Source organism: Drosophila navojoa, chromosome 3 (assembly GCF_054131105.1).
Source record: "Drosophila navojoa isolate 15081-1374.11 chromosome 3, UAZ_NAV_1.0, whole genome shotgun sequence".
Classification (NCBI taxonomy): Eukaryota; Metazoa; Arthropoda; class Insecta; order Diptera; family Drosophilidae; genus Drosophila; species Drosophila navojoa.
The window spans coordinates 916622-942013 of record NC_142891.1 but is presented as its reverse complement, the minus strand read 5'-3'; the positions used below and the strand labels follow the sequence as shown (position 1 = coordinate 942013).

General features: G+C 42.5%; 8 protein-coding genes across 8 annotated transcripts; 2 read left to right on the top strand and 6 right to left on the bottom strand.

The window, feature by feature from the left end:
* Positions 1-10767: 10767 nt before the first annotated feature.
* Positions 10768-14263, bottom strand: LOC108650018 (2-phosphoxylose phosphatase 1). Its single transcript, XM_018099141.3, has 4 exons — positions 13959-14263; positions 13511-13832; positions 13303-13443; positions 10768-13027 (listed from the first exon to the last, which is right to left on the bottom strand). The coding sequence occupies exons 1-4, from the start codon at positions 14056-14058 to the stop codon at positions 11812-11814; spliced, it is 1779 nt and encodes a 592-aa protein (XP_017954630.1). The 5' UTR covers positions 14059-14263; the 3' UTR covers positions 10768-11811.
* A 158-nt stretch (positions 14264-14421) lies between these two features.
* Uch (Ubiquitin carboxyl-terminal hydrolase) lies at positions 14422-15843 on the bottom strand. Its single transcript, XM_018099131.3, has 4 exons — positions 15672-15843; positions 15392-15532; positions 15189-15337; positions 14422-15126 (listed from the first exon to the last, which is right to left on the bottom strand). The coding sequence occupies exons 1-4, from the start codon at positions 15705-15707 to the stop codon at positions 14763-14765; spliced, it is 690 nt and encodes a 229-aa protein (XP_017954620.1). The 5' UTR covers positions 15708-15843; the 3' UTR covers positions 14422-14762.
* A 54-nt stretch (positions 15844-15897) lies between these two features.
* LOC108650009 (uncharacterized) lies at positions 15898-18266 on the top strand. Its single transcript, XM_018099132.3, has 3 exons — positions 15898-16126; positions 16186-16626; positions 16814-18266. The coding sequence occupies exons 1-3, from the start codon at positions 16090-16092 to the stop codon at positions 16939-16941; spliced, it is 606 nt and encodes a 201-aa protein (XP_017954621.1). The 5' UTR covers positions 15898-16089; the 3' UTR covers positions 16942-18266.
* daed (daedalus) lies at positions 17333-18468 on the bottom strand. The gene is made up of 2 exons (XM_018099175.2): positions 17688-18468; positions 17333-17618 (listed from the first exon to the last, which is right to left on the bottom strand). The coding sequence occupies exons 1-2, from the start codon at positions 18375-18377 to the stop codon at positions 17499-17501; spliced, it is 810 nt and encodes a 269-aa protein (XP_017954664.1). The 5' UTR covers positions 18378-18468; the 3' UTR covers positions 17333-17498.
* A 408-nt stretch (positions 18469-18876) lies between these two features.
* On the bottom strand, positions 18877-19216 carry LOC108650047 (uncharacterized). The gene has a single exon (XM_018099171.3). It carries the CDS (start codon positions 19214-19216, stop codon positions 18977-18979), a length of 240 nt encoding a protein of 79 aa, XP_017954660.1. The 3' UTR covers positions 18877-18976.
* LOC108650046 (protein CEBPZOS) lies at positions 19018-19575 on the bottom strand. Its single transcript, XM_018099170.3, has 2 exons — positions 19446-19575; positions 19018-19392 (listed from the first exon to the last, which is right to left on the bottom strand). The coding sequence occupies exons 1-2, from the start codon at positions 19573-19575 to the stop codon at positions 19250-19252; spliced, it is 273 nt and encodes a 90-aa protein (XP_017954659.1). The 3' UTR covers positions 19018-19249.
* A 381-nt stretch (positions 19576-19956) lies between these two features.
* On the top strand, positions 19957-20870 carry Sirup (Starvation-upregulated protein). The gene is made up of 2 exons (XM_018099039.3): positions 19957-20330; positions 20406-20870. The coding sequence occupies exons 1-2, from the start codon at positions 20276-20278 to the stop codon at positions 20708-20710; spliced, it is 360 nt and encodes a 119-aa protein (XP_017954528.1). The 5' UTR covers positions 19957-20275; the 3' UTR covers positions 20711-20870.
* Positions 20808-25340, bottom strand: Wwox (WW domain-containing oxidoreductase). The gene is made up of 6 exons (XM_030382152.2): positions 25139-25340; positions 24566-25075; positions 24326-24505; positions 21319-21448; positions 21125-21253; positions 20808-21068 (listed from the first exon to the last, which is right to left on the bottom strand). Exons 1-6 carry the CDS (start codon positions 25228-25230, stop codon positions 20883-20885), a joined length of 1227 nt encoding a protein of 408 aa, XP_030238012.1. The 5' UTR covers positions 25231-25340; the 3' UTR covers positions 20808-20882.
* Between the last annotated feature and the right edge of the window lie 52 nt (positions 25341-25392).

Below are 25392 nucleotides of genomic sequence, written 5' to 3'. Positions count from 1 at the left end.
GCCAGTAAAAGTTTTCTGAGCGGAACTTTAACCAAATGCATCTTTCATTGCAATGAAAAAGTTCTTTACATTGAATTAAGTATTTAATTATTGAAAGTGACCCAATAAGTGCGATCCTTGCAGCAGAACGCAGTATACACATACAAATTTGGAATGTTAAAAAATGATAAAAATAAATATTTATTTGTTTTTCATAATCATCATAATCATAATTTATAACTTTTGTGAGAATACAAGTTGTTTGTTTTAGTTTTACATAATTTATCTGTATCTTTTTTACTTTTATTTGTTTCTTTTATTGTAATGAATTTAATTCCTTATTGAAATGTTAAAAATAATTATCAGAAAACCATTTTGCTTTTATTATATTTTCTAGTGTGGGATTTATGCCAATGTATAATTAAGATATTGAAGTTGGCGCTAAAAAGCACATCAACACACACGAACACCCACACACACACACACATTCACACACACCTCAGCGACGTATAAAAAGCACTGTTAATGCTTTGCTCAGTGCTTAACGAATCGAAAGTTTTTTATCAGAAAGCCAAAAAAAGAAACAGCAACTATTTGTATGGAACGCAGGGCATGAGCAATGCCCGGCTCAGAACAAGAGCTTATTTACAGTTATGTACTAGGGGCGGGGTGGATTAGACAGCCATAAAAGTTCTGACAAACGAGCTTAAAAAGCGGTTCAATACGAAACGAACCCTAAAAGAACTTTATTTAAAATGTTATCAGCAAAGTGATGAATAAAAAAATGTGTATATTATTATAATATATCTAGTAATTTTTATTTAATACATATGTACATATATTATGCATACAACTGGTAAAGCTTTAGAAACAATACTTTTGGCAAAATATAAATTTAGCTTTTAAAACTTTGACAAAGTCTAAATCTCGATGCGCTTAAAGCTTAAGACATTGTCAATGCCAAAAAAAAAAAAGCAAACAAAATAAGCAATTAATTGATAATTTATAATTGATTATTAAATGTTTAAACAATACAATTATCATCTCATACGACTCCAACACAATGTCTCCAATTAGACAGCATTTAAATTCCAATTAGCGCTTGGCAAAAACAAACAAAAACAATCTCGGACGGCGTATTTTTTGTTGCACTCACTCGCCGGCTGCCTGACTGCGACGGCCTGTCTCGCCTATCTACTCCTTTTCCTTTTCACAAAACAAAATGGATTGCTCTTTAACTAAAACAGTTAACAGGCGCCCAGCACTTACAGCGCCGCTCAGCGAGAACTGCACACAGCAAACCAGTGTATGATGTGAGCAAGGCATATACATATATGCACACCCTATGCTTGTCTCGCTTGCACTTCACACTGGCGCGCGCTGTTTTGGCATTCACAGTTGCTCAGCGCGAACGCTCAATGTGAATCAATGGCGTATTTTGCAGCCTGCGCTCGCTGCTGCGCGCCTGTTGAAAAATTCACAAAACCGCTACGAATATAACGCATTCACACTATTCACTCACTCACTCGCTCGCTCTTGTACGAGTACGTACTCGCACTCGCACTCGTTTGTGGTCGCACTCTGTCGAGTACCGTTTACCCACTGCCGGCTGATGGCTGCTGGCTGAGTGGTTCTACGAAAACTTCTGGCCTATTGCCGAGCAAGTCACAAAAATACCGTTTTTATTCAAATTTGGTCTGTGCTCATGAATAATTTACGTAAAATGCATATTGTATACATTCATACATACCATACATATGTATGTATGTATATTTAGACAACTATATTTGAGTATTTATTGAAAATTTCTATGACAGAGCGAGCGCGGCAAGGTTAATGGCATTTTATCTTATTAGCAAATATTTCACAGATAACCGAAACAATCATAATTATTCGCATATGATATTAGTGAGTACACTCATTGCAATTAGATATGACTAAGTACAGTGGGCATAATTTAACAATTGATATTCGTGATACATTTGAGTTCGATGCGGCTCGCTGTGGCCAACTGCAACTCCAGTGGCGACTGTTGTAGACGCCAGTGTTGGGCAACTTTGGAGTGAATAGTGAAGCGGAATTGTGCTAGTACAGTGAATACTACTTGGCCAAATCCACCTGAGTTGTCGCAACAGCAGCAGCCACATGTTCGGTGCCTGTGGCTGACGTCGATTTGGCTTTCGAATGGGGGATGTTGTAAAAAATGTTTGAACTGTTTTAAGTTTAAGTTTTAACGGTAACAGTGACGCAGAAGTGAGCAGCACGTCGCTGAGCGAAATAAATGCCGACGACTGTGAATGTGAGTGCGCTGCAAGTGTGTGACTGTATGACTGTATGCGGTGTGTGTGTGCATGCGAATGCGTGTGTGAGTAGCGTGTGCTTGTGTGCGATTACCTTGGCATTGAAATAAACGGACACATACCGACACACACACACACACACGCATGCGAATGGCGAATCGGAGAGAAGTTCATTAACTCTTTAACATTTGCAGCGGTCATGCGCTGCTGAGGTGAATTAGACGTGTTGCTTTTGTTTTTGCTGGAGTAGCCAATGCGTGCGTTGCGTCTGTGTGTGTAAGTGAGAGAGCAGGCTTAAGTGCCGCTGCTTCGGCATTTGCTTTTGTGTGCGATTCGCCTTTTTTGACTAACCGAAAATGCTAATTAGTTGCCCTTGGAATTGAGAGAGCGAGAGCGCGCGCGAGCGTGAGAGTGAGTGTAACAGCTAGAACTCACTCAAATGTTTGCGCTGGCAACGAGCTTAGCCGCCCGTTTGCTTCCCCTTCAAGTTTGTTTACTGTGTGTCTGTGTTGGTAGTAGCAGCAGTAGTAGTAGTTGCTGTTGTTGTTGTGCTGTGATCACGATTTGCTTGCTGGCTCTTTTTGCTGTTTTTGTTGCTCTTGCTGTCAAATGTGTTTCAAAGTCAATGTGTGCGAGAGCGAGACAAACACGCTGACCCAACCTCAATCAAAAGAATCACCTTGTTGTGTGCGTGAGTGTGTGTGTATGCGTGTGATTTGCCTCGATTGTTGCTGTTATGTGTGTCGTGTTCTGTTCTGTTCTGTTGTGTGCTTTTTTATCATCTAAGTAGCTGTGACTGTGCCTGCTGGTTGCCTGCCTGCGCAGCCTGCTGCTCCCGTCATCATTTAGAACACTATACATACATACACATATATTTGTATATGTACATATTGTATATATGGGGCGAACACGGAGCTTATATAGAATCATCATCGACGCCGGCGTCGCTGCCAGCGGACGGGGCAGCATACGCCCTACAAATTTGCTGTTCGCCTATTCGAAAATTTCACTAAAAATTGTTTACTCTCTCGTTTGGCACGAAATGAAAGTGTCCTTTGGCCCCACCAATGCTTTGATTCCTATTCTCTTACCCCTGCTCCAATGCAGCAAAACTTATCGACGGCGACGCTGCCCCATGCTGTGAGAGAGAAAGATAGGGAGTGCCAGAGAGAAAGAGAGAGTGTGAGGGTTAGCGAGGGTGAGGTTGGGGGCGGGTGCTGGCACACCTGCTTGGCAGATGGGTTCTCGATTGTCGTTTGGGGGATCAGAATTCGGCAAATGCAAATCGCTCAAATTACAGAGGCGTGCGCACAAAAGGATGCTTGCAAAGCATAAAGAGCTCGAATTCATTATTGTTAAACTTTAATATGCTACTTGAAACACTTTCATTCTCATAAAAATAAATATTATAATGCACATTTGATTGTTTTAATATTAGCTTGCACTTGAGACTTATTTTGAAACTTTTGTGTGTACCAAAAAGCATTTTAAATTCGGCTGGAGCTTGAAATGGAACTGGAATTGGAACTGAAACTGGAAGTGCAAATAATGTTCTTAATGAATTGATTCGTATGTATGTATGTGTATTTATACGTATGTATGTATGTGTATATGTACATATTTGCATTTATATCTGTAATTAAACAGATGAACATATTAATCTATAAACAGCAAACGAAATATAGACGATTGTCGTTGCGACAGGTTGTATTAATATTATCCTTAGTTCCAGCACAAAGTATAAGAACAAGTTTTGGTATTAGAATTAGCATTGGTCTCAGCATAAGGCTCCCCCTTAATATTAGATGACGCTAGGAATATGATTTAAAACTTTTCATTTGAATTTGTGAGTTTCCAAATAGTATAAGTATAGTAATATTACTTAACAATGAGTACCTATATACATATGTACATATGTCATTGACATTAGCATTAGTAATTAGTATCTGCACAGTATCCATCGTATACGTATCTGCAATTGGTATATGATTAAGTTTGGGATCTTTACACCTGCGCCACTGTCCCGTCCACCAGCAGCAGCAATCGCAGCAACAGTAGCAGCAACAGCAACCACGAAGCAACTCGACGGCAAGTGGAAGCCCAGAGAGCAGCGGCGCACCGTTGGGAGGGGCAACGCGCACCGTCGCACTTGTTTCGCTTGTTTGCACTGAGTTGTGCTTTTCGTGTTTGCTGTGCGCCTGCTGCGGTAGTCAAGACTTCCCCATGTCGGCGTGTGTGCACGCTCCAATGTGTGTGGAGCGGCTCCCCAGTCCCCCACAAGTGCAGCCTTGAGAAGGTCTCTCGCGCCCCTTTAGCGGAGAATCGAATGACAGTCCATGGACCGAGGGCCGTCTGGGATCGAGATTATGGGGCCCCCTCTTTGCAAATGAGTGTTCCCCAATTGCGCGTGTTCCCCACACAGCGCAGCAACAATAATGAGAAGAACAAGGGCAAAAAAAAAAAAACGCTTCTGTCTATGTTTTCTGTCAGCCCGCGCTGTTAGTAGCCATATTTTTCGATTTTTTGCTCAATCACAGCGAAATGGAATTCGCCAAAGGGGGTGGGGAGAGGCGGAGTATGGGTGTGGGCGAGTCTGAGTGGTTACCATGGAGCTGCCACCCTGTTTTTGTCTAGCTGTGTACGAGTGTGTGTGTCACTGTGCCCAGCGCAACTTCTGTTTTCCTGGTGTAATTAAGCAAACGAAATATAATAATAATAAATTATAATTTTAGAAGGCGTGCCCCAAAAAAACGTTTAAGCTGCCCCCCGAAAAAAAAACCAATCGTAACTGAAGTCAAATTTAAATGGGCAAGCAATGTAATATATGCATGCATGCATGTACATACATATGTATATACATATGTACATGTATCATTATATTTATACACTCGCACACACACACACTAAGTAAGACACACTCGGCACACATGGCGTGACAAAGTTTGTGTGGTATTATTATGCGATTATTTCGTTTGTATGTTTAAAATATAAACGAACAGGCTTCAAGAAATCGCACAAGAAAAAGCAGCCATTGCACATACAATAAACATGCTTTCGCCATAAACATTTTCAAAACATATGTATGTATACAAATTCGAAAGTTTGCGCCTTTTGTTATGTTAATTTTACAGCGAGATCCCTCGTAAATGTTAAAGTGCATGTGTGCGTGTGCGTATGCGAGTGTATGTGCTTATGTTTGTCTCTCTCTGTTGCTTACAGTGTTGTTGAGTGGCGACGGCGACTCCAGCTTCAGCCGCTCTATGATAGCAACGGCTGCAGATGCAGCTCTCTGCCTCGCTGGCTGGCCGACTGGCTCAACCAGCTCCAGCTCCAACTCCAACTGCAACTGCAACTCCTAGTCTAGGCCCTCTTGCAGCATTTCACCTGGCTGCTATTTCTATGAAAACTTGGTAGCTGCTGCGTTCGTTTCTAACGATTTTCTATGTTAACACGCCGCAATTTGAACCGGTAAATGCGCTGCAGTCGCTGCCGCTGCTCAGTCGCCGCCTTTCGACATTCGTGTTAAAACTGTGAAAAATGTACGTTCCGCGAACTTTGCGTCATGCGATGTTAATTCAATAGGCGCACAGCATTGTCGACCAGCTGTCGGAGACGTAACGTCAATGGCCGCGACAGCTGTGCGAGCGAGATGCCAATGTGGAAGGTCGTTTGACTTGCTTAGCGTATGGTTGTCGTAGTGTGCATGCCTGTGTCTGTTATCTGTTATCCGTTTACTTGTGAGTGCGGCAGTGTGACCGTCTCGATGTGTTTGTTTTGCCGTGTGCTTGAGTTTGGGTTTGTGTGAGTGGTTTTTGGGGCCAATGTACTCGGAGTTCAGTGCATTGCACTCTATGCCAGCGAAATGATACGCGCGTGTGTGCGTATGTGTGTGATTTGCAGAACTGAGCGCGTTTTTTGTGCAGTGGGCGAACTTGCACGATATGCGAGCAGACTTGTAGCTTATGCTTATGGTTTAATTATTATTCATATGGAGATATATTATTATTATTATCAGTTTTTGAAAGTTATTCATTAAGTAAAATTAAATCATCTCAAATGAGATACAAGAAATACAAAATTAATTTCGTTATAATTTTCAATTTACATGTACATTCTACCGACTGTGTTTACAAATTATTATTAACAATATATAAATAGAATGTCTGTCTGATTCTGCAGTAAAAGATAGTCTATTATCTATATATAACTATGGCCAGAAATCGATCGATTGATTCATTCTTCTAGATTCGACACATCGACCGCAATTGCACCAGCAACCTTTGTTCGCACTGAAGAAACTACTTCTGGCAGTGTACTAAAGCTGCAGAGTCTTCCAAAACCCTCCAACTCGATCACACCTGAATCTGTGCCCAAATGGGTCCTTGACATCACGTCATAGACAGCGGAAAAACAAATAGGTCCGCATTATGAGCGGACATAGCGGATGGGGTAAATATCTCCAGTACCTCTGATACTTGTTGTCGATGGGCTTTACCTTCAGTCTCAGTCTCCTGCACTTATCCATATGTGATGAATATCCAAATAAAGCACCTACAATTTAAATATAAATTTTTGTTCAATTTAAAAAGTTGTACAGAATATAGAAATGTTAACAAAACTAAGAAATTTTCCAATATATAGACATTGACGTATATGACGAGGGTAGTCTCTAAAATGTGAATTAAAGAAAATATACACACATATGTAAATTTGCTCAGAATCAACAATTACAATTTTCTTTATTATACATATGTATATGTTAAGTTTCTAAACTATCCTCGGTTATAATTTGGTTCTTTAAGATTACTTACTACTGGCCTGCATTTTTTGACTACCAATGGCAACGATATATGTACATACATATATGTATATGTATGTATGTAATCTGATCTAAGCTGATCTAAGCTTGCCATTGTTTAATATTAGATTTAGATTTTGTTTGCGTTGAAATAAATGGAGTTCATGGCCTATACGCCATTTTGAGTGAAAAGGCGTTAACTGTTTTCTTGACTCCTATTTTGTATGATTTTTGGAAATTATTCAATAATCTTTATCAACTTTTTGAAGAGTTAATTATAGGAGTTTTCTCAGCTCTGATCGGGTGCTCTGGTTAGTTATCTTGGGTGCTCGGCGTTGCCAGATGTTTCGCTTTCTGCTGTTGCTGTTGCTAGGGCTAGTCGCTGTGCACCGACTACGATATGTAATTACTTACACACATATAGTAAGTGTAGTTGTAAGCAACAAGTACTTGCTCTTAGGTACTTACTAAATATGCCATTTTATGGGCACGCCTATTGGCCCTCTACCCCTGTAGCCCTCTCGATCCACATTTCTGTTGCTCTTTGCTCACGCCATTTGCTTGCGCCGAGGTGCAATTACGACGTCGCTTCGTTGCAATTTCTTCTATGTGCGCGTAGCTGCAGCTATCGCCGCTTCTGCCGGCTGCCTCTCCCTCTTTCGCGCGCTCTCTCTCTCCCTCTCTCGCTTTGACTATCTCAAGCTCTCTATGTGTATATATAGAGTCTATAAGTGTGTGTGTGGCTCCTCCGCCAAGATGTTTGCGTGGAAAATTGTGTGCGCCCAACCCCCGCTGCGCACATTTGAAAAGTGCATCTCCGATCCGCTCCGCTCGGCGGTAGGCGGGGCTGTCGAGCCTATGGAGCCTAGTTTGACTGCTTGGAAAAACTTTTGGTTCGACTATTAGAAGGGGCCAGCGGCTCACCTAGCCGAGTACAGAGAGCGCAGACAGCATAGACCAACGACCGAACTGGTGTTCGTCTATTGCTCGAAGAAAAATCCTGTCCACGCTTTCCCCCAAATAGGCAACAGCCGTTGGCCTAGGAGCCCCCACTCCACAGTGCTTGCATAAGCTACACATAGGGAGTTCGCTTACCTGCCCGGACCCACACACACACACACACGCACTCATAACGTTGCTCAATCGCACTCACACTCACACACAGTCGCACGCGTACCGATGAAAAATGGTTGAAAAAAAGTTTGAAAAAAAAACGTTGTATGATTTTTCTTCGCCAATATTTTGTAACAGAGCCGCAGCATTGAGCAAAGGCGGGCCCCGACATTTGTAACAAAAATGCACACAGTCCGAAAGAGAGCAACACACATTCACTCACTCACACACACACACACACACACGCTCATATACACGGAGGTGCGCGCGTGCATCAACAAAACTCAATTTGTTTCTTTTTATTTCTTACTATGCGGCCGCTCCAACGGTTCCCCTGCTCAATGCTCAATGCACATGTGCCCACTGTTGTTGTTATTGTTGGCTGCACTCGGCTGCTCGCAGCTGAGCCAATTGGCAGTCGCGCTTGTTTCTGTGCCTATATGTGTGTGTGTACGAGTGTGTGTATTTTTCTGTTTGTACATTGCAGCTCTTTACGTTTTTGTGTGCGAGCAAACGAGCGAGAAAGAGAGAGAGAGCGGAGCAACAAGTGAGTGGGCAAAACACAATGCAATTGAACACTGTCAGCCTTACAGTGACTCAAAAGCTAATCAGACTGTAGTAAAAAGTAAAATGTATTAAATAAATATATTTAAGCTATAGCAATGTAACAAAATGCAAATTTGTACATATATATTTGGCAAATCTTGCTGCACATTAGAAAGAACATGGCAATGGACTTGTGTTTGGGGTATTTCGCTAGCAGCAAATGAGACTGACCCACTGTAGTCATGCGCTTGCATTCTCAGCACACACACACATGCAGAGACACACTGCAGTTGTTGAGAGCAGGAGAGGGAGCTGCATTTTGAGATAATAGTGGCGATGCAATGCACTTTTTGGAGCTGAGCACACATACCCACGCACAGACAGCATCTCGCTGCCCCCATCACACACACATCGCAAGAGACGTAGGCATTGACAGCGGCGTGCAGCAAATTGAGCACAATGACGTCGCAGCCCCCATCGAGAGATGTTCGCGTTGAGTTGTTGTTGCCTGTTGAGTGCAGTACGACTCTGCCCGCCAGGCGGCTGCACCTGCCCCGCCCATACCTCGCTCGCTCTATATCGCTGTCTCTCTCTCTCATTCTCTCTAACACTCACACATGTAAGCGAGTATAAAATCCGTTTTGGTTTTGCTGGAATACCCTGTAGCCGTATAGATTGGCAGAAGGTGGCTTAGCAAGCGAATGCAACTGACATATGTAACTAGGAGAATCAATTGATGTAATAATAATGCAATTAATGTATATTTGCATTATTATTAAATATTGCTTATAGAACAATTCTGCATCCCACATTAGCTAGGCAAGTACACTTCTCAACAACTTACAGGGCATCTACCAGTCGATCACGCTCAACTCGTGCATTCACACTTGTTGCTTTTGCCAAAGTGCAACGCGGCTACAAGTTCTGGGCTCCTTTTCCCAATGTAACACAACCATGCACCATGCGAGCGACGACTGCCCCAGGGCTGCCATTAGCATTACGACAGCGATTACGTGGATATGGTTATTATGTGTGCGGATAAGGTAAACGGCGTTTTACAGTTTTACAGCAATCACGTGAACGTCCTCGGAACGAACCCTGGCGTAAGACCCAAGATATTTGGGTCCATTACACGTTTCAGCGCCAGCCAGTGAGCGTGTGGATAAATTTTTATTATATGTAGTATATTGGGGCTGGTTGTGTGGGGCGTTGCTCCTTTTTACGGCCGTGGGCCTCACAACTCCTGCTCTGTGCGGCTGCTTCGTCATCGTCGGCGCCGCCGTCGCCAGCTGCGTGCACAAAAGTAACAAAATGTACTGAATGTCAACAGGCTCGCAGCAGTGAGCAGAGCGTCGATTTTACATTACAATCGCTGTACAATCGACGCTCGGTCTCTGTACACGCTCATTGCGCGCTCGCTTGTTCTGCCCCCTCCAGCCGACCAACCAACCAACCAGCCAGCCAGGCATCTGCCACTCCTCGCACGACACTCTGTGTGCTCTCTGTCTCTCTCTCTCTCTATATGTGTGTTTGTGCTTGTGTGTATTCGCCGCGTTACTTGCGCGCGTGCTCCCCACTCCACCCAAACCGCACACAGATAAGTAATAACGGCTCCACTCTCCACTCTGCCGCTGTCGACGTCAACGTCCACGTCAACGTCAACGCAATTTGCCTTCATTTTTATTTCTTCTTCTCGCTATGTACTTTTGTTCTTGCTTCGCCCCCTTTTGGCGGTGCCTTTGCTCTCGTTTGCTTTATCACTCACGACGCTGCTTTGAAGCCGATGCTCATCGTGCGCTCACACATGCACATGCCCACATTCCCACACACACTCACACACATACTCACACACACGCAAATGCACTTCACTGAGCCGCAAAATTGCAAATGCATTGCCTACAGTCAGTCGACGTTTGAACGCCGTCGCAGTCGCTTGGACAAATGTGCACCTTAGCATACACACATATGTATATATATAAAATGCATCGTTATTATTAGCGTTTACTTATTTAAATATACCCGAGTATAGTTTGTTATTCTTTTTCTTTAACATTTATTTAAATAATTAACTGAGGGAGGAAAATGTTGTATATTTGTTTTAGAAAACTGTAGGTAAGTGTTGCACATGATATGTTGCTGATATGTAATAAACATATGTAATACACATATGTATGTATGTCTCATAGAGATATGTCATCTCATAGAACTTAACCTAGAAAATGTTAAGGATCGCCCCTGTGGAAGCAACCGCTGATATGTATCGGTCTAGGAATTACAATTATGCTAAAATTCTGCTATATATGTAGATATGTATATACTAACTTAGAGTAAAATGTGTGCGATTCAATTGATATGTTTGGTTTCAATTAGTCACTAGCCATACAACAACGCATAGTTATCCTGCCAAACAAAATTTGGAGTGCTTCTACAGCTGCATTGGGATACCCTTCACTCAATAGGCAAGCGATGAGCAGAAATGTAGTCAGCAATTGCATGCATACACACATACATACATACATTTGAGAATGATTTGAAAATAAACGAGAACAGAGCTGCAAAGTGAGTGGGAGTTGCTATCTCCTTCGATCGCATTAGGGTTAGGACACACACGTACACACATGCATCAAGCATTTGAAAATATGTTAAAGCAGATTTGTGTGAGAGAGAGTTGCTGTCCCCCTCGAGCGCACTAGGCATTGAACAACAATTAAAAGTGAGTGTAAACACAGTTGATTTGTGTGTAAAGGAGTTGCCATCTCTTTCAAGCGGCACTAGAATTAAGACTCACGCCTACATACAAAAAGGTACGTAAGCAATCGAAAGTAAAAATATAATAGTGTGAGTGACAGTTGCCATCTCCTTCAATCACACATAAGGCTCCATTGCTCGCCGAGAGCGAATACGAATACGAAGTCGAGTTGGGATTGCAAACTGTAGCACAGATTTCGTTGCTGTTGTTGTATGGTGAGCGCTCTGGTAAGTGTTCACAAAGTTTCGTCATTTGTTGGATTTCGTCTTAACTAAATATGTATATAACATAATACTTATCACAGCTGAGAATGGAACCCAGTGCCACTAGAACTCGTTCGCTTTGGCTGACTGTGAGACAGGCGCTGCGCAGGCCTCCTTGAAATTGGTCGCATTCAATGGTGCGAAATAGTCCTCGTGCAGAAATCGTATAATGTTCTCGATGGGACACAGATCGGCCTTGTTGCCACGGCTGTCCCGAGTCACCCGTAAACTTTTGCCACCTTCGCAGAAATCGATCTGCTGCGTCACATCGCGCCCATTGTAGACGACACGGAAATAGTAGTCCGTATGAGCATCGGAGCGATAGACCTCAAAGGCCAATCGGGAGGCGTACGAGATCGTCTTTCCATCACGATTACTAATTATCCCCAGGGCAGCCGTCAAATATTGCATGGTGCAGTCGTGGCCAGAGTAGAGCACAAATTTGGTACGATCGCCCGATATCATCTTTAGCATATAGCCAACTATATGCCGGATCATGCCGTACGCCCGGAGCAGGCCCGATCGCTTGTAGTAGATGTGCTGGGCAGTGCGCAGGGAGAGCTCGTCGGCGAAGGACATGAGGGCATCTACTTGGGAGGCCTCCACGCAGCCGCCATTGGAGGCAGCTGCCTCGTCCTCCTCCTGCAGCTGCTGCTGCTGTTCCAGCTCCGCTGCTGCCGCTGCTCCTCCTGGCATAAGATTCGCCACATTCGCCTCGTCCTGGTCGATGTTGATGACGTCGACCAGCTCGGGATTGTGGGCCAGGGTGCTGGCAGTCCGGCTGCCATTGCGTCTGCGACACGGCAAGGCGGCGTCATGGCAGAGCACAGTGAGCATGGCATCCACCACCTCGAAGGGATTCGTCACGCCCCCCTCGTTAGCTGTGTGCTGTATCAGAGTCCCGCCGATCCACTGCATCACGGCCAGCACATCGGAGCGCTTCACCAGCTGCCTGTCCGCCAGCTGCATCAGCCGCTTGCGCAGCACCAGCGACTGGCCGCACGAGCAGTCCCCAAAGCAGAAGGCCATGCTGTGCGACTCCCTCACGTTCAGCGCCAGCCACTTGTCCGCAGGCAGCAGGGCGAAGAGCAGGGCGAGCGCCGACTGAAAGGTGCGGCGATAGCGCGTCGTGAAGACCACCACCTCGTCCGAGTTGAGCAGCGTGTGGGGCGTCGTGTCCACGCCCACCTTCAGGGCATTCGGCTTGAGCAGCAGGCCCAGCGGATGGGCGTAGATCTGGTGCATGATGTCACCCACGTGCAGCAGCTGGGCAATGCCTCTGCGGGATAAAAAAGGTGATTCAATGGATAAATATAAACTGGGAAGTGCACAGAGAATAGAAATCGAAGGAGATGTTTCCTATTCAGCTTGCCATGCAGGGCCTACCAAGGATCACCTGCTCTTTCTTTCTTAGATTATGCATATCCACTAACTATAGAACAGGTAATCCTTTATAGCTTATTGCAATTCATTTGGTAATTGGCTTTCGTTACTCTACAGTAATCTGCCTCCCTTTTACTGCTTTAACCTCGTTAATCCCCTCCAGCAACTTACTTGTACGTCAGCTGACCCAATGGACAGCCTCGCTCCGTGGCGGGTAGCAGGGGAAACCCATGAAATGGACCCACTTTGCTCCAGTACAAATGATTCGAACCAGACGCAGAGCTGCTTGAGTTTTGCAGAAAGCTGCGATATCTGTGGATGGATTCGGTCCAATTGGAATTGATTAATTCTAGTTAGAATATTAGACGCATCTGCTCACTTGTTGACCAGGCTGTCTCCATCGGGCGGCACGCCACAATTGATGCCGTTGGCATGCACGTGGGACATGGCACCACGATCGCCATGTCGTATGACCAGGAGCACTCCCTGTAGCTTCCAACCCTCCAGTATGCCACCATCGTCCAGGCGCGTTAGCTGATTGAGCGGCGCGCAGCGTTCGCGATATTTGGCAAAACGCTGAGCACTGCTTGCGGCGTCGTTACCACCAGCTCCTGGAGCAAGTCCCGAGCTGGCAGTGCCAATGCCAAAGCCACTGCCCGGATTGCCAAGACGTTCCATGTTGCCCATATAGCGATACATGCCTGCAAGAGAGATTGAATACGAATTGTATAAACTGAGTGCGAAATCTGAAGGTCAAGAGGAAGCTCATTAAAGTCTCATATATCAAGACTTTAATAGCTAGCTGGTCTACTAGGTCCTGAACATACCTGCAATTAGCAGAAATATCCAGATGCTGAGCAACATGTAGCAATAGAAGGTGCGATGCTGCGTGGTTAAACGCGTCAGCTCCTTGAGCAGCAGCTTCATGATGCCGAGCAATCAAATCGACCACACATAAGTCTCTCTCTCCCTTTCTCTCGCTGTCTCACTCTATTGCTGGGCACACTGGAGGGTTTTGCTTTCTTAATGTCCTTTACAATTTTTACTATAACCAATTTCCAAATAAATATCTTTTATAATTTAAGAAAAAACAATGCTCGTGGTATTTCGCTTCAGTCAACTGTCAAACAATTACGTGGAGCGTATCCAAAGGAAGGGGCATGCGCAGTGGCTATCGCTAAAGGCCAACAGCTGATGCGGTGGTGGAGCAGCATTAGTGACTGAACCACCACAGTAAAGTCTACGAGTGATGGACACCTGTCTGTTAACAGTAATAAATATTTGAGTACATTTTGGTTTAACTACCAGGCTAGGCTTACTCAAAGGTTTCACAAATATTTCAAATATATTTTTTGGTTAAATATGCATGACAAAATTTTGTTTTAATAACCAGCAGAGATTCTCTTGCTTAGCTTTACAAAATGGTTAGAATATGAATATGTTATGCATACGATCAGAGATCATATTATATATGTATATATATAAATTTTGTTTTATGGCCAGCAAACATGACCAGCAGAACTTCTACTGCGTGGCCTTACAAAGGGTTAAAATAGATTTAGTTATGGTTTATGTATTTGATCAGAGATCATGTATTAGTATTTGATGAGGCGCTCTCTCTCCCTCACTTTCTATTCCTGGGTAGCAGTTAGAGCCAAGACAGTGAAGCGCATGTCATCCGGATCACGGGCCATGAACTCCTTGCACACCCTAGCAGCGTCTGGCAAGAAAGTCTCATCCGAGGTTTTGCCATGATTGATGGGATACGACTTGCGCCCATCTAGCTCGTAGAGTGTGTTGTCGATGTTGACGAGGGAAATGAAGTGATGGATGACTGTCTCGTAGTTGCCAGCATCGGTTTGGCCCTCCTGCGCCAACATTTGATGATCCTCGGTGAAGGCCTTGTCCTTCTCCAAGGCCTGACCACGCTCATCCGGCGACATGTTGGCGCAGCTTTTCAAAAAGTTCTTCAGTACGCCATCACCAATGTCAATGCTAAGAGAGATATACATATATTGCTTACTTAAACTTGCGAGATGATATCACTGAGTACCCACTCCTTGTTGTTGGCCACGCTGTGGATGAGGGCAACGGTGCCGCAGGCATTGTGTGTAAATTGACGCATATAAAAAAGATCAGCTGGGGTCTTCAGAGGCTCAGCTGCCGACTTGATACGCTCATGCTCCTCGGCACGGTGCTTTTCATACTACGAAGACTAGACATCAGTAAATGGAAATCAACAATTGTAATTCGAACTAACTGCATCGCTAATGGGAAATAGCAAAATGAGAGCCTTGACTGGCTGGGGCAGCATGGCCAATAACTCCTCATCCAGGCCGATGACGTCAGTGATTGACCAGGATGGCGACACACCCAGCTTGTGTATGTATTTGGTCAGTACCTGGGAATGGGTTACAGGCAATCAACATGGCGTCTCTTTTAATATGACGAATTGCAAATCAAATTCACAGAACTGCGTTGCAACAGCAGATGGCAAATGCAAACAATTCTTAATCAGAGTAGAAAAGTTAGTTTATTACCTCCGGGTTAGATTCCAATGGTGTCCAGGTCGACATTTTGTTTTCAAGAAAATTTGATTTAGTTGTAGCGCTTTACGTAGTTACTTCGACTGAATGTATTTTGGAAATGTCTGAAAATGATTACCGGCACTTTTTTGACACTTTGAGTATATGTGTGTGTGAGCTTTCAGGCGCCGATAGCTATCGATTGTTGGGGTAGTCTTTAGCACGAACACGGCACGGAACCAGTCAGCAGCTGATATTTGATGTGTGCGATATGCACTCAACGAATTTTGTAATCGGTAGCTCTCAAATCGGCTAGACGATACATGTCAGCTGGTTGGCTTATTGTTTATTTCTAATATTTTTCTTTAAATTCTGGGTATGTTTTTATTTGATTCCAAAATTAATTGGTTTGCTGTCGCTATTTGTAACATAAATGGACCAATTGAATAAGTCTTTAACACCAGTGCGTTGTAAGTAATTAGAATACAATAAAAGAGAACACATAAATGATTTATTCTGTGTTTTTTAGTTGTTGACAGCCATCGCGTGCAGTCACCGGCGATCAAGCACGACGCCAACCTGGCTAGCTGTAAGGCTAAACTGCAAGGGCTGGTAGCCAATTTGCAATCTAATTATGCCAAATGGCAAATGGCTCAACAGCGGGGCACGTCCCTCTGCTACGCGATTGAGGCGCGAAAGACGCGTTGCTACGATAATGCAGATAACGGCTATTTTCCAGAGGATCTGCATATGAGCTGCGACAAATTGGCCATTATTACGTCGATATTTGTTGATATATTTACAAACACTCGTGAGATTTTGCGACAGCTGCGTGGGTTGACTTTGCTAGCGGGCATTACATCGAATGTGATATTTTATAGAACTTGGAAGTTGACAGAGTTTGTGTCCTTCACCGAGGAACTGGTTAAGCGTTACAGACAGGAATCGATGGTAAAACAGCATGTGATGCGTAAGTGGAGCAAAATTCTAAAATGTACTCCAATAACTAGCCCTATTACTACACTAGAGCAGTTGAACATTGAATAGTACATATAGACTCTATAAATTGGAAATCTATAATCGAGACAAATTCTATATTGCGCACTCTTCATGTCTTATAACTATATAACTTTATAATATTTTGTATTTGGTTTTAGGTAATATAGCCCACTCCACTAGTAGAGCTCAACTGATTGCCCATACAACGAAGTGGGAGTTTCCAGAGCATGTTGATGCATATGTGAATTTGGTGTTTCTGCTGCTTGCCGAGGAGGTTAAATCATAGAACAGTCAATGTATGATATATTGTAAACTAAATACATATTAGTAAATCTGAAAATGTTATTTTGTACATTAAATAATAAATATAGTGTATCATGATTCTTTTCTGTATCTCCGGTATATATTTAAATATTATATGGTTAAACTTCTTTATTATCTCTCAAATTGTAAACTACTTTAATACTTATTTAACTTTTATTGATGAATATACGACAGGAGTCTGTTTGTTCAACCTCGGATCACACATTTTGTAGACTAGTTTCTATGTATATATATATTGTAGGTAAATGTAATAGTATATATGCTAAGTAGCTTAATTATATGTTAAGAGATTCCAAAGTCTTTGAATGGGGCATGCTTGTTAAAGAAAGCATTTGTATATATCTAAAATTGGGAACATAAATGGTGTTTCGTTTCAAATGGAATAAACTTACAAACTACAAACTTCGAGCGAAGAATATTCAGTAAATACAAAATGCATCTCATGTAAGCTATATGCGAGGCAGTTCTGATAACAAGTACCACAAACGACCATCGTATATATCTAAAATATGGAATGTCTTAGATCTTAACTGAAATATTCCCTAGATTTGGGCTCTGACTGCGTTTCAACCACCACCAGAACCAGGCGCCAGCCGTGCCCAATGCAATTGCCGTAAAGTAGAGAAGCTTTAGATTACGCTATATTGTGAATGTATATATAAATATGATTAATTTCATATAAGATTTGCTCACTTTTGAATCGCTCACCTCCTTGGCGGGTGAGTCCCTCGCCTGTTCCTCATTTTGTTTGCAACTTTCGGACATCTGTAGCTGCTGCAGTTTACGTAGATCCTTGCTTAGCTCGTCCGAAATGGTTTGCACGCTGTTCAAGGCCTCCAGTGCAAAGCGACTTGCATAACGCTTGTCGCCGACTACCATATCCTCTGGCGGCAGCACTTGCAATTTGTAATTCGTGGCTGCCAAAGACGAGCGCAGGTACATTAGATGATTAGCTGCATTTCCAACAATTTGATTATTATATATTTGCGCGTTCTTTGATTGGCATAAGGATTCATAACTAGGATCCTGATTCGGCAGCACTGCAAACATTTTGAGACACTCTGCGCGCTCCCTTGTCTTAGAAAACCCAAACATCTCCAGATCTTCATCGGAGAGTGAGGCCAAGTCGCGAAAGTTAATGTGCTCCTCGAGAAGTTTGTCCACGTTATTGGTGTTTACATAATCCTGTTTGGATTTGGCAAATAGGGTCATTATGGCTTCACGTTCCCTGTGGGCGTTCGGTTTGTTCTTTCCCTGCATCCACGGTCGCTTTTCACAGCCCACAAATGCACTATCTAAATCCTGCTGTTCGGAGCGTTGTTGAAACTCCTTACTAGCACCGAACTGCACCGCGGACGGGCCATTAACATTTAACAGTGGTATATTTTCAGTCGACATCCTGTATATTTATTAATGTCTTTCTTCCTTTTTTTCAGCAGAGTGGCGAAGTGTCGCTGTTTAAACCTATTAATATATCGAGAGTGATGCCAAATGCTGAAATGGCATATCAGCATATCGAGTTTGAGTATGAAATCTTATATCGATTAGTATTGTAAGCGAAGAAACGATGTTATATTGGATTAGCGATGAGCAAAACCAATGTACCAAAATATGTTATACCACTTACCAGCTAAATTTCAATATACATTTAAATAATTGTATATTTGGCAACAAATTATAATATTGAAGACACGTTAACAAACTAATTTTGTCTAATAAAAATATACAAGGTTTTTTTTTGGAATATCTGTGTGATCTTCATATGTACCAATCGTTCTACTTGAAATCTGTTATACTTTGGTACAGATGTCTCAAAGTATTTTCAAAATATAATGTAATTTTTGTTTACCTGGAAGCAAAGCACATATAAGTAGCTCATGGTATAACTTTATGAAAATTGTATTTTTAGTTTTAGCGAATATTCAATATTCTAGTTAAAATGTGCATTTCTATAACAAAATTTGGTTATATAACAATTCAATTACAAATAACTTAGTCTAGTTATCTTTTTTATCTGCACCTGGTTTTTGCCTGTATATTGGAGTGCTATCTGTTGCCGCTTCCTTTAGTTTTTGCATGAACAATGCCTTTTTTTGTTGGTCTGCATTAAGTGATCCGGATGCTTTAATGCGCTCCAACTTCTCGGCACTTGGCTCAGTAAGCAGCATTAGACCATATCCAATGCCACCAGAGCCAAGCAGTAGAATTACAGACTTAACATAAGGATTGCTCGCCATAGGGAATTGGTAATTAGTAATCGGTATAACTGTTTATTCCTTCTTGAATCGCTCCGCTGAGCTCCTCCAAAAATTTGCGTCTGTTTCGCGTGCCTTACTGTCTCCAACAATTTCACCAATTTTATAGTAATAATCAAGGGCGTAGGGATAATTTTCGTTAATGTACCGGCGGAAATCTGCAGGTAAACGTTTAGGCGGATGCTTATGTAAAGCTAAATGTGGCACTTACCTTGGTCTGTGTTCATGCGGTAGTAGAGACCGTAGCTGGCAGCAAAGCAGACGGCTTCCAGCACAAAGAGTGTCTTGGCGCTACCCTTGATGAATCTCCAAATTGCAGGTTTCGGTGTCCTCGGCAACATTACAAACTAAAATAAATGTGAAACAATACACAAATATAAAAAAACAATGCGGACAACTGCTTACAAAGCAAAAACATAAAAGTATCGAATCGAATTATATCGATGTACCAACATTGTCCAGGAATCGATACGAACGCGGATAAGCGGCTGAGAAGATTTCGTCGAATTTTTTACAAAATCCCGACTACAGCAATAGCAACATTTATTTAAATTTAAAAAATTGTTAATATATTGATTATAAACATATTTTTAAAAATTATTATTATTATTATTTTTTTCATGTTTAAGTTTTTCCGCTAATGTCCGCTAGTTGTGACGTCACTGCCCATAACCAATCGCCTAAGCTGTTTATCGCCACTTATTTTCGATAACTCTTATGTTATCAATATCGCTATACCAGTGAAATACGTAACAGACCACAACAGAAAAGAGAAAAATCTGAACGTGCGGCTTTCAACGAAACCGCAGAAGCATCAGCTACAAAGTAAAAACGGCTACTCGTTGTCTTGCGGAGCTATAAAAACAACGAGCTACAGTTCAGTTGCCACAAACGTGCACAAGCCGAGCAAGTGTCAACATAAGTGCGATATTCAATTATAACCGCAACAACAACGAAAGTAAACGCAGTTACCGGTACTTCGAATAACTGTAAATAAGAACAGATAAAAACTTGAACTTAAAAAAGAAACAGAATACCAAAATGCAGTCGATGGCAAAACAAACTCTGCGCGCAATGCCGCAGATGAGCAAACAAGGTGTGTGTGTGTGTTTAGTGTGTTTTTAATTGCAGTATCTTTAATTTGTCAAATTTGTCGCTAATTTTGAAATAGTGAGCTACTTATCCACGAGCAGCGCCTGCAGAGCCGTCGTTGGTGGCAAAGACAGCGTTGTCGAGATTAAGGCGCCGCCGAAGACAACCTCGGAAAAATTTATTGCCTTCCAAAAGAAACTGCGTGCTAAGACGCCTCTAGGTAAATTGGATGAATTCTCCCGTCATCCCTACCAGGAGAAAGAGCCACTGAAGCCATGGCCCAACCAGACAAATCCCTACACAGGCGAAATTGGCGGACCCGCTGGACCGGAGCCAACGCGCTATGGCGATTGGGAGCGCAAAGGACGCGTCTCCGATTTCTAGTCCCAGTGGAACAAAAATTACTGTTCTTTAGCACGTAGTTAGGTTTTTTTTTAACAATTGTTTAGCATTAAGATAAAAGAAAAAACCAAAACAAATGTATACTAAACAAAAAAGAATTATAATATGTAGGAATAAGTATTAAAAAGATTACTATGACAAATTAAGTCTATTTTTATGTTGGTTGGTCAATTAGCTCTTGTATGAGTCGTTCACTTAGTGTCCACAGCTGCTTCTGCAGCGCCTCTTTTCTGGACAATTTGCTCGGCTCACAGAAATAGCAGTTATTGAAGTACAATCCTGACAGTCCGGTCAGCTCGTTGGCCGTGGCGCAGTAGATGCTCGTGGCAGCCGCTTGTTGCTGCGGATTGCCAAGATTAACAACAGAAAGTTCCAAGTCCAAATAAAACTACTCACCAGGGACTTGGTAAAGGGCCGCACCACGGCAAACAGCAATCGATAAAACCAATAATTACGCGACAGCTGTGTGGAAACCATATTGCCAGGATGTACCGAAAAAACAGATATGCCCCGTTGCTTCCACCGCTGAAAAAGAAAGCAAATGCGTAATTGGGTCATTGATCACGCATCAATTATAGTCCATGACTCACTTGCGCCAGCTCCTGGGTGAACAAAACATTGCACAGCTTTGCATTGTTGTAGGCCATCATGCTCCAATACTTATCTGCAGGCGGTGACAAATGCTGTACCGTTAGGTTCTCCACCGGGAGATTGGCAAATCTGGGAGTCAGAGATAGAGAGATCCTTACAAACATGCATGCCATTACTTTTAATTCAGACTCCCTAGTCATTAATGTAAGGGTCGAGACAGCGATAGATACATTTGTATTTACATATGCTTTTACTTAACATGCAGCTTAGTTAATATTTTCAGATTAAGCAGGGGGAGGGAGACGAGCAGCGGTATTGAGAAAGGAATTCAAGTTTATTTTTGACGCGTAGTTCTATAAATTGTTTACTGTTTGTGGCCCGCGTTCTGCATATTTGTTTTGATTTTGCTGTACATTGCTGGCTCACGACTATGTGTGCATACAGTGAAGTCTCCAGTCGAGCGAACAAACTGGGCATGAGAATGTTAGCTTCGAAACAAAACCAAATTATTTACATATGCAATCATATCATGTATATAAATTTTAAGAACGTGTTTTTTGGCAACATGATCTCAATATTTGCTCCATCGAAGACTTGCTGTATTTTCATAAACATTGTGGCATCATCCAGTTGAACACATTCTGGACTTTGCACCCACCACTTTGCTGGACCCAAACGAGTCTTGATTGGCTTTATCGTTATTCTTTCTGTTGTTGTTGTTGTTGCTAATGTTGTTTGTGCGGCGGCGTTCAACGCTCGTTAATGAGATGCAAGTCTCGAGCCACGAACAAAAGTTCAGGCCATGACTGTGACTAACGCGCCTACACGTGAATGAAAACCTAGAACAAAGTCAACAAAGCCTTTGTACAACAACAATGCACGGCGTGAAATTTATTTTGATTTCATTCTGCTGTCAATCAGAAGTGTGTAGCGCATGTGCAATTCGTAAATGCCGAAATATGAAATGTAACAAAGCAAAGCGCGCAATTTGTGGACTTTGAATTTGTTATTTTATTATGCCGCCCTAGTAGAGCACACACATACACATGCACATATTTACGCAGTTAGCTGCATACATACAAATGTAAATGCATGTGTACTTCTGTGTGCTGCTGAAAACGTAAAATAAGCTTCTTTTTTCTATGCCTTGTAGCTTGTCGTAAAGTACATCGCCTCAACAAAAGATTAGCATAATGCCTATTTATATTCATTTAATTTCTTCATAGAGGTCTCTTTATCAATTGTCTTTTATAGCAATCATTTTAATTAGCTTAATTTTATTTCCCAAGCAGCAAACAAATCTTGACGCCCTGGCCATGCAACGCCCGCCTATCATTATCACTTTGTGTGTTCTGACCCCAATAGAAACTCAACATTAATCATCAAATACGCATATTCGACAGCCCATGCACAGATATGCTCAAAGACACATACTGAACAGTCTACCCATACATAGATACATATGCTATGCTCGCGTGCGTGTGAGTGTGCAGTGGCTGGCATACATGACTTTTAGTGAGTACACAATTGGCGCACGCGACTTTTGCTGCATGCTTCCACGAGATACAGACAGAAAGATACCCAAAAAGCGGAGCCAACAAATGTTATACGTGATGGTGGTAACGAACACAGAATCAGCTGAAAAAACGCAGCTGCAAAAACCACCTCCAACAACAATAAGCAACTTCACTTCAATTGCTTTTTGTTCGTCGATTCGTCGCTTCACCCGAGTTTTGTTGATTTATCTGCCCATTCGTATACAGACACAGTGTAGCCAGATGCTGTTATATGAAATCAAGCTGTTGAACAGTTAAATGCTGGCTGCGTACCACTGTGCTTGTGCGCGCAGCACGTGAATTGAACGTACATATGTATGTATGTATGTATGTGGCTTCAGCTGATATGAGCATGCACAAGTGCGGATATTTGTGTCTGTGTGCGTGTATAAATATTACATACAAATATGTATGTAAACAATTTTTGGTACCTCTATATGGGCACCGCTACCATTTTACCAAAATCAGCAATTTTACACCGGAACAAGCTCATATAAAAATGTAAACAGGTTGCTTAAAAAAACTAGTAATGTTAGAGGTACTTTCAACAAGATTTCCCTATTTACAGGTTTCCCCTTGTTAGGGCAAACTTATGACGTAGCTTATATATGCGCAGTACAATAATGTAAACAAATCAGATTTTAACGCTGAGTTCAATTGCGTCTCGCCTTGAAGTCGAGGTTAGGCCATAACAAAAAAAATATTATTTCAAACAAATGTTGCAAGGTCATTATTCGAAGAAGTACAAGAGGTCTTACAAGCGATTTTAAGAAATTAGAAAATATTCGGAAGTATTACATTTAAATACCCTATGTTGATATATGTATATGTACATACATATGTATGTACATGCATATGTATGTATGTGTGCGCAAGCTATGCTGAGCGCTCTTTAGTTTATTTAAATGTAAGATATTTGGGAGCTCACACACATGCACATGTACACATGTACATATGTATGTATGTATGCATATTTTTGTATAAATGGTTTATTTATAGTTTAGTCACAAAATGCATTGACGCCAACGCAAAGAAACAACAACTACGCTCAAGACTCGAGCCGGACCAAAGTCCAGGCGATAAGTGCAATAAACTTGCTGCAAACAAATGCTGCCAAATACAGTTGGATTATGAGCACAACAGTGCCAGCCATTTAAATTGACCTAGTACCATTTGCGCATAGCGGAATGCAGTGAATTCCATTCATATACAGTGGTGGTCCTTACAGCATGTCTAGTGGCGCTTGGCATGCACGTGCTGCTTCTACGAACTAAACCTGTTACAGTTGAGTCCAATAAAATATTACCAGTTCAGGAGATACACTAATGGGTATTTAAGAAAACCAATACTGTTTTGAATGTATCTGTTGATATTCAAATACAGCGGCTGTCATTTGAATATAACGAGCGTTGCTTCAACGCTCTTTAGACATATAACTAGATTCACTTACCTGTGTGATTCAGATGAGACAACGACGATTCGCGTACGATGGTCAAATAGTGATTCCAACTGCAGCGTTAAATAGAAATGCGATAAATGGCATACTTGGAATGTTGTCTCGAGTCCATCGACAGTTTTCGTATGTGGCAAAGCAAAGACGCCGGCGTTCAATATCAGATAGTCGATGTGACTGAAAATTCAATTATATTATAAAAAAATATGAATAACAATCCGCAGTTGCCACACCCACCCAACGCTCTGCTTGATTTCCACGACAAAATGCTGCACAGCGCGCAATGAACCCAAATCCAAGCCCACTGAACGACACCGGGCACGTGCTGCCGGACGCTCCTGTGCAATGCGCTCAATGGCCTCCGCTGTTGAACTTGGATTACGGCAGGCGAAGATGACATCGCAGCCATGTAGTGCTAAGGAACGTGCAGTCTCAAAGCCGATGCCACAGTTGGCACCTGTTATGAGCGCCACACGGCCGTGTAAATCTTTGCCATGTAATATTTGCAGCGCGGTGCTGCACGAATCGAAGCGCTGACGCACTTGACTGATATTTAGTGTCGGTTCCTCCACAGCAAATGCCAGGCGTGGATCAATATTTGTGCGCTGTTTCGTTTCTTTGTTATGGAACATAAAACGTTGGCTTTGCTCGTCGTAGTACTTCTCCCAGCCCAGCGGCAAATCACCGGTAATCCGCTTGGAGCGTCCAGTTCGCGGATGTGTCCACTGTGTTGTCTTAGTTTGTTGACTGCATAGTGGGAATAATATGTTTTAATAGCCCTTCCTTATGCTGTGCATTTTGGAGACTTGCTTGACATAGCAAACGACACCATCGTCGTTGGCACGTTCCTCCCAGCCAGGTGGCAACTCATCCTCAGAGTCGGAATCGGGCATTGCCATCATTTTGATATTTGTATATGTATATAAAGAGTCTGGAGTTCAAAGAACAATTTTTTTTCAGCCAGACACTTTTACCAGCTGTTCGGTAGGGCAGACCTCGGCGGTACGTTTTGCCATTCACAGTGCGCGCCAGTAATCGATAGGAGTTGCAGTTCAAAAGTATCG

Excerpts from the sequence above, each read along its gene's own strand:
- LOC108650046 (XM_018099170.3), bottom strand. The coding sequence starts at position 19,575 with ATGTTGCCGAGGACACCGAAACCTGCAATTTGGAGATTCATCAAGGGT. Across the intron at positions 19,393-19,445 it reads CCGCATGAACACAGACCAAG|ATTTCCGCCGGTACATTAAC; the intron begins GTAAGTGCCACA and ends GTTTACCTGCAG.
- Uch (XM_018099131.3), bottom strand. The coding sequence starts at position 15,707 with ATGTCGACCTGGACACCATTGGAATCTAACCCGGAG. Across the intron at positions 15,338-15,391 it reads TATTTCCCATTAGCGATGCA|TATGAAAAGCACCGTGCCGA; the intron begins GTTAGTTCGAAT and ends TAGTCTTCGTAG. Across the intron at positions 15,127-15,188 it reads AGCGTGGCCAACAACAAGGA|CATTGACATTGGTGATGGCG; the intron begins GTGGGTACTCAG and ends TATCTCTCTTAG.
- Wwox (XM_030382152.2), bottom strand. The coding sequence starts at position 25,230 with ATGATGGCAATGCCCGATTCCGACTCTGAGGATGAGTTGCCACCTGGC. Across the intron at positions 25,076-25,138 it reads GGTGTCGTTTGCTATGTCAA|TCAACAAACTAAGACAACAC; the intron begins GCAAGTCTCCAA and ends CCCACTATGCAG. Across the intron at positions 24,506-24,565 it reads GAAATCAAGCAGAGCGTTGG|TCACATCGACTATCTGATAT; the intron begins GTGGGTGTGGCA and ends TTGAATTTTCAG.
- LOC108650009 (XM_018099132.3), top strand. The coding sequence starts at position 16,090 with ATGGACCAATTGAATAAGTCTTTAACACCAGTGCGTT. Across the intron at positions 16,127-16,185 it reads GTCTTTAACACCAGTGCGTT|TTGTTGACAGCCATCGCGTG; the intron begins GTAAGTAATTAG and ends TGTGTTTTTTAG. Across the intron at positions 16,627-16,813 it reads GGTAAAACAGCATGTGATGC|GTAATATAGCCCACTCCACT; the intron begins GTAAGTGGAGCA and ends ATTTGGTTTTAG.
- Sirup (XM_018099039.3), top strand. The coding sequence starts at position 20,276 with ATGCAGTCGATGGCAAAACAAACTCTGCGCGCAATGCCGCAGATGAGC. Across the intron at positions 20,331-20,405 it reads GCCGCAGATGAGCAAACAAG|TGAGCTACTTATCCACGAGC; the intron begins GTGTGTGTGTGT and ends ATTTTGAAATAG.
- daed (XM_018099175.2), bottom strand. The coding sequence starts at position 18,377 with ATGTCGACTGAAAATATACCACTGTTAAATGTTAATGGCCCGTCCGCG. Across the intron at positions 17,619-17,687 it reads GGGACTCACCCGCCAAGGAG|CGTAATCTAAAGCTTCTCTA; the intron begins GTGAGCGATTCA and ends TTCACAATATAG.
- LOC108650018 (XM_018099141.3), bottom strand. The coding sequence starts at position 14,058 with ATGAAGCTGCTGCTCAAGGAGCTGACGCGTTTAACCACGCAGCATCGC. Across the intron at positions 13,833-13,958 it reads GATATTTCTGCTAATTGCAG|GCATGTATCGCTATATGGGC; the intron begins GTATGTTCAGGA and ends TCTCTCTTGCAG. Across the intron at positions 13,028-13,302 it reads TTGGGTCAGCTGACGTACAA|AGGCATTGCCCAGCTGCTGC; the intron begins GTAAGTTGCTGG and ends TTTATCCCGCAG.
- LOC108650047 (XM_018099171.3), bottom strand. The coding sequence starts at position 19,216 with ATGGCGAGCAATCCTTATGTTAAGTCTGTAATTCTACTGCTTGGCTCT.